Source organism: Crotalus tigris, unplaced genomic scaffold (genome assembly GCF_016545835.1).
Source record: "Crotalus tigris isolate CLP2741 ecotype Arizona unplaced genomic scaffold, ASM1654583v1 scf7180000018217.1405312, whole genome shotgun sequence".
Lineage (NCBI taxonomy): Eukaryota > Metazoa > Chordata > Lepidosauria > Squamata > Viperidae > Crotalus > Crotalus tigris.
The window spans coordinates 1,060,449-1,069,735 of record NW_024096887.1 but is presented as its reverse complement, the minus strand read 5'-3'; the positions used below and the strand labels follow the sequence as shown (position 1 = coordinate 1,069,735).

Sequence of the window (9,287 nt, the reverse complement as noted above, 5' to 3'; positions counted from 1 at the left end):
GCCTGTAGTCCTCCTCCTGACCAATTGAAAAAGCCGTGCGTGGTACAGATGTGTTAAGGGTAAATGGGTTTACTAATCGCATAAGCCTGGTTTGTTGAACTCGCCATAATTGACTTGATTCACGCGATGTTTTAGAACTGTATTTCTACAGTCGCTGCATTCAGAGAATGTGGTAACTCAAAACTACACAATATATTGTGATGTAGTGCAGTATATGAATCAGGTATGTGGTTTCACTTGTATACCGACGAGTAGTTACTGGTTTGAGCCCATGAATGTAGAAGACATAAAAATAAATAAAATAGCTCTGCTATCCCTTTGTGTACTTTTTACTTTGCCTCAGTTTTTAATAGTTTTTGATTTTTTAATTGTTAATAACTTGTAAGCTGCCCAGTCACTTGTTCTATGAGATGGGCAGTTTGCAGCATTATGATAACTGAATTTTTGGGGGGGAGGGGGGAAACGGAATATTACATAAGTGTTTAAAAAATCATCTGGAATTCGTCTTTTATCCTAAATGAAAATCTTAATATTTCACCACAAATTTCAGGAACAGAAAGACAACACACACAATCTTTTTTAAAATGAGGTTTATTGATCATGATTTGTACAGGCAGAAAGACCCTTAGATTTTAATTTCAATTATATATATATATATATATAAAAACATTTCACAGATCCAGACAGTTTAACTAGAAGAAGATAGGGTCTCTGCTGGGTTGTGGTGTTGAACAAAATAGGCAGACAGCTCTTTCAAAGCTTTGTAACGATGAGAGAGAGAGTTCTTCACATACTTGGGCAATTCAGCATATCTGCAAAAGACAACCTGGAACTTCACCATGAGAAACTGCAAAGCCTACTCATCTAGAGCAGGTGATATTATAAATGCATTAATTAAATTTACTCTCTATTTCTTGGCTTAAATGTTGATTCCTAAGCTAAGGAACAATTTGATCAAATCCTCTTCTTAGGAGATACGGGAATTGCCAATTGAACACCTGTACTAAATCTATTATTAAATAGAATAGAATAATAGAACAATCCAAATGCTTGCTGACAAATACATTCATAAAAATTGGTATTTTGTAGAACAGAATTTGCACATTTCTTAATACTTGAATGTACAACAGTGACTGGGTAGTTTTACCGACCCATTATAACTAAGGAGAATATATTCCCTTACGTCTCAGTGTAGCCTTCTGGCTGGAAGCAAGGATCCCATCCAAAATCTCGAGGTCCTCTTGGTTCAACGATATGCCCCTATAGGGAAAAGAGACGTTTAATGTTGACTTTTCAGAGTTAGCCCTTACATAAAACATACAATTCTAAAGGAGCTGGCAGATGTTATCTCAGAATTATATCTTTCAAGATCCTAGACCACCAGGATACCACCAGAGGACTGGAAAAGAGCTGATGTGGTTCCCATCTTCAAAAAACGAAAAACAATGGATCCAGAAACTACAGACCTATCAGCTGACATCAATATCTGGGAAGATTCTAGAAAAGATAAGCAATGAGTTTGTGAACACTTAGAGGCAAGCAAAATCATGACATACATGGTTTTGTCAAAAACAGATGTCGGACAAATTCTACGATAAAGTGACTAAGTGAGTGGACCAGCAAAATGCTGTGGACGTAATTTACTTGGATTTCAGTGAGGCATTTGATAAAGCAGACCACAACTTACTACTAGATTAAGATAGACAAATGTGAATTAGACAGCATTATCACCAGATGGATTAGTAACTGGCTTGACCAGCCGCACTCAATGTATAGTCCTTAATGGAACTGCATCTACATGGAGGGAAGTATTTAGCGGGGTACCCCAAGGTTCTGTCTTAGGCCCAGTACTCTTCAATATCTTCATTAAAAAAATAGATGAGGGAATAGAAGGGGATCTTATCAAATTTACATAGCAGGAATAGCCACTACTCTAAAAGTTACTGGGTCAAGATACATAAGAGTCTCAACAGACTTGAACAGTGGGCCCTGTCTAACAAAATGAAATTCAATGTAGAGAAAAATAAGGTTTTAGACTTAGGCAACAAAAATCAAATTTACAGGTACAGATTAGGTGAAATCTGGCCCAATAGCAGTAACTGTGAAAGGGATCTTGGAATCCTAGTGGACAATCACTTAAACATAAGCCAGTAGTGTGTAGCAGCAGCTAAGAAAGCCAACACAATCCTAGGTTGCATTAACAGGGATAGAATCAAGATTACATGAAGTATTTTATAAACAATACCTATTTATAAAGCCTTAGTAAGATTACACTTAGAATACTGCATCCAGTTTTGGTCACGATATTATAAGATGTAGAGACTCTGGAAAGAGTGCAGAAAAGAGCAACAAAGATGATTAGGGGGGTGGAGGCTTAAACATGAAGAACAGTTGCAGGAATTGGGTTTGTCTAGTGCAGTGGTGGCGAACCTATGGCACGGGTGCCAGAGGCGGCACTCAGAGCCCTCTGTGGGCATGCATGCCGTCGCCCCAGCCCCGCCACCCCATGGCCCCCTCACCAGCAGCCCTCCTGGAGGAGAGTCGCCCCGGGTGCAGCCTGCACAGAGCAGCACAGCCAAGGACATGACAGCTGGGCAGCAGAGACAAGACTCCGCCCTTGTGCCCCATCGCGTACAGATGCTGCGGGGTGCAGACAGAGGGCGTGGCCATGATATTGCTGGGCCGCCATGGCGATCTGTGGCGGGCCGTGGAGGTGATGGGTGGCCCTGTGGTCAGACGGGGGGACGGGCGAGGCAGTTTTAGGGCACTCGGTCTCTAAAAGGTTCACCATCACTGGTCTAGTGAAAAGAAGGACTAGGGGTGAGATGACAGCATGGTTCCAATATTTCAGGGGCTGCCACAAAGAAGAGGGGGTCAACTTTTCCAGAGCATCTGAAGGTAGACCAAGAAGAAATAGATGGAAACTAACTAAGAAGAGAACCAACTTAGAAATAAGGAGAAATTTCCTGACAGAACAATTAACTAAAAATTAATTAAAAAGTCTTTTCCTATGGATTAGGCTACAAAATTCAAACCAGCAAAAGAAGAAACCTGACAAGAAATCAGCCAACAGCTTAATATTTCTTAAGCCATTAAATGATATGTAGCAGGATGTGAACACTAGTCCACAGGAACAGGTTAATCAGTTCAGCATCCATAGCCCCTATGTGGCTCTCTACACCCTATCTATGACTGTTCAGAAGTGTAAGATGCATGGCTACAATTCAACAGCAAAAGCAGCCATTCTAGCAGGGAGAGTTTTGTTCCTTTTCAACTATTAAGCTGTTTCTGCAAAACTTAAACAAACCCAGCAACCCTGCCAAAAAACTGGCAAATTGGGGAAATGCATTTTTCATTTAAACCCTTTTTGCAACATTGTCAGATAGCCTTTGCAGCAATTCAGGAGTTTGACCTAGTAGAAGTTACCTACTCCAACCCTAAAATGAGAATATACAATATTAAACCTGAACGGAGAGGATCACTCCAGATTATACCATTACCCTTCATTTCCAACTCAACTCAGAAATGTTGAATGTGCAGCTACTGTTATCAAGCAATGATAACTCTGTTCACCCATCCTAGTAGAAATACCCTCACAACTAAGCAGGCAGCTGCATGGAGTGACAATCGTTAAACAACTGAATTGGAAACCAGGAAGCTCCATTGCAGGACTGTTGAGATAGGAATTAGAAACAAAAAGCTCCATAACAGACACTGCTGTTAATGTACATAGAAATATATCCCACCACTATCAGTCACATTACTCCTATACAGTAAACCAACCAACTTATTTTCCCTCATTCCTTCCCACCTACCTACCTGTACTGTTTTATATTTATCATATAATAAATTTAGTTACTTCTCCCTGTATGCAATAGCACCAGCCTACTTTTGGACACTACTCAAGAAATGAGATAACATTGTTGAAGCACTTGAACTATGTTTAAGATGTTATGTATGAATGCTGAAAGTGACAGTTATTATGCTAAGAAAAGAAAATACTAACAGTTCAGTTCCTCAGGTCTTTACTAACACAGATAACCCAATATTGTCATACGCACTTGAGTTTGGCCTTTGAATAACTTTACAGGATCATTTGGATTTCCAGTGCTGAAAGCAAAGGTGCACAGAGCGTAAGCAGATTTATCTTCAAATCCTGCTAACAGTTTGTAGAGACCTAAGCAATAAGAAAAAATATTATGATTTCTTCTTCAGTAAATTTTGCTTGACAGAAGGGAAGCTGTGTGGGATATAAAATGGCAGTTCACATATTTTGGAATTTGAGCAGCTATCCTTATGTCTAAACCATATATATCAAAAAAGAACCAATAGGACCATTAGCCTTTCTATTAATCTAGGACAAAATGCAGTTAAACATTTAATGAATTATTTTCTGTTCCTGTATATGTACTTGTGGCAGAAGAAATATTTTTACATATATCTAAATAGATGATGTCAATGTAATTCAGGGTTATGAAGGTTAAATCAGATCTAAGATATAGAACATTAGGACCAATTCTGCCAAATAGATACTTTACTATGAAATCAGATTAAACACTTAAAGCCTTTTTAGTACTTTACAAGTTCTAGCTTTCTACTGGAAAATACCATTTAAAGCAGAATGGAATAGGACAGAAAGGATCTGCAAATACAAACCAAGAAGGGAGGATGGAAGAATGGTAGCACATACAACACTGAAAAGTAAAATCAGCAGGAATAAAAGCATCTTACTTTAGAATGGAAGTAAAAAGAAACGTACAATTGAGTACATAATCAATATGGGTTATGACAAGGCCAGTGGTGGCAAAACAGCATTGTTCGACATTTGAGTAATGCAGACTAGTTAAGGAAGCAGCTCAATCCCAGAAACAAGTTTATGTGAAAAAAAAGATTGAATTACCTTCCGGCTTTAGCTTTTCTAGGAACCATTTTCTGAAACACAAATTCAAGCACAAATCTTATTTTCACTATCACAAGAATAATAAAAACACCTGAACATTATTCAACAAGCAAGGCCAAACCAAAATTATTTGTAAAATAAATAAGTTACCAAATATTTAATCCAAATAATAGCTAGATTTTTGTACAAGAGTTTCAGGAAAATGTGCAGTTCAAAGTAGAACTATTAAAATCTCATAAAACTAATGAACAGAAATAAAAGAATAAGTAAAATCCAGCAAAGATATAAAAATTAACAGTGAAAACATCGGTGTTGAGCTGGCAAATTCTTGTTCAGCAAAACTGATACAGTAATGGCATGCTTGCATTTTATTGTCTGCCTTACCAGAAATACAAGAAATCAAAACATAAATGCTTCCGTAACAATAGTTTATAGTGGATTCCTCTTCTCTTCTTGCATCACAATAGGAACTAAAACAAAATGCAAGCATTTCTTGTTTAATAGTCCAGCTGGATTAGGCCAAAGATCATCCAGTTCAAGATTCTATGCCATACTTTGGCCAATGGGATTCAATTTCAATACTCACAAGCCTCGGTGGTGGATGACAGTCACTTCTCAGTAACCAACATTTAATCTATGTTGCCCATGATTCAGTAGGTGTAAATAGTCATCAGTATTAGGAAGGATTGATATTCTTATCTTCCATGAAACTGCCTATTCCTTTTTAAAACTATCCAGTGGCGGCCATTAATACAACAGTTGGCAACAACCACTGCAGTTTAACTATGTGTTGCATACAAAGGCATTTTCTTCTCTCAGTATTGAATTTTCCTACATTTAATTTCATTGGATGACCTCAGATTTTAATAGGGTGAGGAGAAAAACACTGATCTATCCATACCATCTATATTATGCATTGTTTATATACTCTTTCCTCACAGGAAAATAATTGTGATTTCCTTTTTTTCATCTTTCCAAATTTTGTCATTTTTGTCCTGATTCTTGGCAATTGCTTGGACAAGTCTTCGTGATTTCCTGGCAAGGTATTTTTTAGAAGATATTTTCCATGGTGTTCTTCCAAGAGCAGGGGTCTTCAAACTTGGCCCTTTTATGACTTGTGGACTTCAACTCCCAGAATTCCTTAGCCAGGCATGCTGGCTGAGAAATTCTGGGAGTTGGAGTCCACAAGTCATAAAAGGGCCAAGTTTGAAGACCCCTCTCCTAGAGTTTAGAAAGAAGCTAACATCACCTAACTAGCTTTGGGCCCAAGGTAGAAATAGAACTCATGCTTTTCCAGTTTCTAGCCTAGTGCCTTTACTCCTATACCAAACTGAGTCTCTAATGTTGTAATACCTGTTTTAAAATGTGATGTCCAGAAATGTTCACAACACTGAACTGTACAGCAGAGGGAGGAGGCTTTCTAATAGTTCTAAGCATCAAAGCATTCAGGAAATAACCAGCACACCTCTGCCTTCTCTGCTTCCTTTTTAAAAGGTATGTAATAGGGATGCAAAAAAGACAATAGCACTTTCAGTCTAGATAATTAAGATAAGCATAAATTCCTTTATGCCTAGTATTCCTTCTCTTCTCACCTGTTTATCTCTAACCTGCAGTATTTTCTTTCCTCCAATTATCAGCTATCCTCTCAGCAAATTTACTCAGCAAATTACTCAGCAACTTACATATATGGCCCTGGGAGGCCTCCAAGAGCAGTGAAACATAAACAGGTATCTTCTACTATAACTGGTCCCTGAATCTGTTAAAGGAAAATAATCAAATAAGAAAAGAGCAATGAAAACCTTCTAAATTAAAGCTCCACATATTGTAAATGAAGTTTTCTAAAAATGTTAGGCAGCTTCCGTCCCAAGTTAATCTCTGCGGCTCTTGACAGAAATAATATAATTTTAAAAAATCGTTGCAGGAATCATGTTAGGAGTGTTAAGAAGAGACTGGAAAGCCACTTGTCTGGAATAGTATAGGGTCTCCTACTTGAGCAGGGGTTGGACTAGAAGACCTCCAAGGTCCCCTCCAACTCTGTCATTATGTTATCCTAGCAGCAAGAGAAATTTCATATTAATCTGCTAAATAGGATTCATAATTATATGTAACTGGAATCTTTGTACTATTTTTTTCCAGTGTTACAATTGCCTTAAATTAAAATGGGCAATTGAGTCATTGGAGTTGTTAAGAGTTACTAAATATAATTATAATATGCCTTATGATAAATATAAAATGCATAATACTCTGCTTATTATTTCTTGTTCATAACAATGTGGAGGGCTTTTTGAAAAAAATATGGAATTTATAACAAACAATAAAAAGAGGAGACAATAGCAGAATATGCACAAGTCAAAAACAGTATAATACAAAGAGCTCATATTGTACTTTTTTGACCCTATAGCCAAACATTAAACATTCTAGAGTCAGATCTGCTTGACCTCTCTATAGAATATACAGCAAAAATTATCTGAGCATAAAGTATAAAATCTCTCCACCTTTCTGAGTTTCTTATTGCCTTAGGTCAGTGATGGCGAACCTTTTAGAGACCGAGTGCCCAAACTGCAACCCAAAACCCACTTATGCATCGTCAAGTGCCGGGTGAGTGTGGCCCATTGGGTGGGTATGGCCCATTGGGTGGGCATGGCTGCGGTGATAACGGCAGACTGGGTGGGACTAAAAAGTTCAATCAATCAATTCCAACTTTCAAGATCATTTTTTTCCTGCGAGTTGAAATTCACTGATTGAACCTTTTTTTTTTTTTTTTTTTTGGCACATGGTGGCCGAGGCCTAAAGCAAAAAGGTTTTATAAAACCCAGCTGAAGGCCTAGGACTGGGGCGACGGTGCGCGTGCCCACAGAGAGGGCTCTGAGTGCCGCCTCTGGCACCCATGTCATAGGTTCGCCACCACTGCCTTAGGTTATGAGCTAAAGAAATATTTCAAAAGTCATGATTAGAACCTGCTTAGCTGCTTCCAGGCACTTCTGGGTAGAAATATCATCAGGCTCCCCTTGGTACTCAGGTACTGCAAAATTTTAAAGAAAAGTGAGGTTAGCGGTGAACAGTAGTTTGCTAAGATACCAGGACAAATGGAAACATGAACTCACAGTCTATTTTCTTGGCAACCAATTTGTATGGAAAAGAGTCACCTAGAATCTGAATCACCTGCAAGATAAAGAGAAGTAATTTTGAATATTAATAAGCTTTCACGTTACATCTCTTAACCATATCTTGGACAATGTGGCAGTACCTTTATTATGATCTATGTTTCCTTGGGAAGCCCAAATGGCACATTTGCTTTTCATATTTCAGAAACTTGTTAAAAAACTTCCTACTTCATTAAGGATTCATCTATACTGGTTATGGGCACTCTTCTATGTATCTATATATCTATTCAATTTATTTTTATGTGGTAGTAGTTTTTTCTGCTTTGCTTTTATTTTCTTCTACACTGTCAAGCATTATTGTTACAAGTATAAGAGACATTTTCTTCTAGGAGTGGTATTTCTGGACTGACAGTTCCTAGTGACCTCAATCAAAAAAGTTTTCCCACCAGATTATTTTTTGGATCGAAGATAATAATAGCTAAATCCATATAATGGATGGCTTAGAGTTAATTTCCACTAGTGTTTGCTAGGGTTGTAAATATTCAGACAACACTAAGTTGGTAGCAAAGAGGTACAGAACTTTTGACTTTTGCAACTCAGGATAGGTAATCCAAGCATTGCAGAATTGTTTTAGCACTGAAGCAATTAATACCCAAATTCTCATAATAAACTCATGTTCTGCCTATTTGTGAGTCTTGGTGGAAGATATGTAGAAATCCCAACTCTTGCAAGAGCTGGCCCATTTATTCGTAAGCGAAAAATTTAAAATGTGTGACCTCTAACTCCCAGAATTCCCCAGAACGCTATCTAGGGAATTCTGGGAACTGAAATTCAGACATCTTAAAGTTGCTGAGGTTTGAGAAACGCTGGCCTGTAAGTATCAAATTCACCATTCGTAGCAATAGAAAAACAGTTAAATGCTAGCCAGTGCCATCACCCATCAGCTTTGTAAACGACGGCGGAAAGCCACGGAAGCCGCTGCCCACCTCCTCCAGTTTCTTAACGTTGCCGGTGACAAACACCACGCTTCGGCCGGCCGCCGGTATCATCGCCATCGGGCTCTGACGCTTGCACACTTACTCAACCAATCCTATCTCCCGAAATCCTCAGGGTTCTCCTTCACAGCCCGGCACTCCCGAAAATAAGCCAGCTTTGACGGTATACGATGAATCACGCTGAAGAAGGGAGGAACCTATTGCAAATTCTGAAATCCATTGGACGGAAGAAGCAATGATGGAAGCCTTAGCCAACCAATGAGCTTTGAACGTAGAGGAAGGACTCGG

The 9,287-nt window shown here is 38.5% G+C and overlaps 1 protein-coding gene across 2 annotated transcripts; it reads right to left on the bottom strand.

The window, feature by feature from the left end:
• Positions 1 to 575: 575 nt before the first annotated feature.
• ITPA (inosine triphosphatase) lies at positions 576 to 9,197 on the bottom strand. 2 transcript variants are annotated; one of them, XM_039349006.1, is made up of 8 exons: positions 8,991 to 9,197; positions 8,005 to 8,062; positions 7,858 to 7,922; positions 6,583 to 6,656; positions 4,901 to 4,932; positions 4,062 to 4,177; positions 1,184 to 1,260; positions 576 to 826 (listed from the first exon to the last, which is right to left on the bottom strand). In XM_039349006.1, exons 1-8 carry the CDS (start codon positions 9,057 to 9,059, stop codon positions 787 to 789), a joined length of 531 nt encoding a protein of 176 aa, XP_039204940.1. In that variant the 5' UTR covers positions 9,060 to 9,197; the 3' UTR covers positions 576 to 786. The 2 variants fall into 2 exon arrangements, with proteins under 2 accessions (XP_039204940.1, XP_039204939.1); XM_039349005.1 differs by having other exon boundaries at positions 576 to 812; positions 8,991 to 9,196.
• Positions 9,198 to 9,287: the final 90 nt, after the last annotated feature.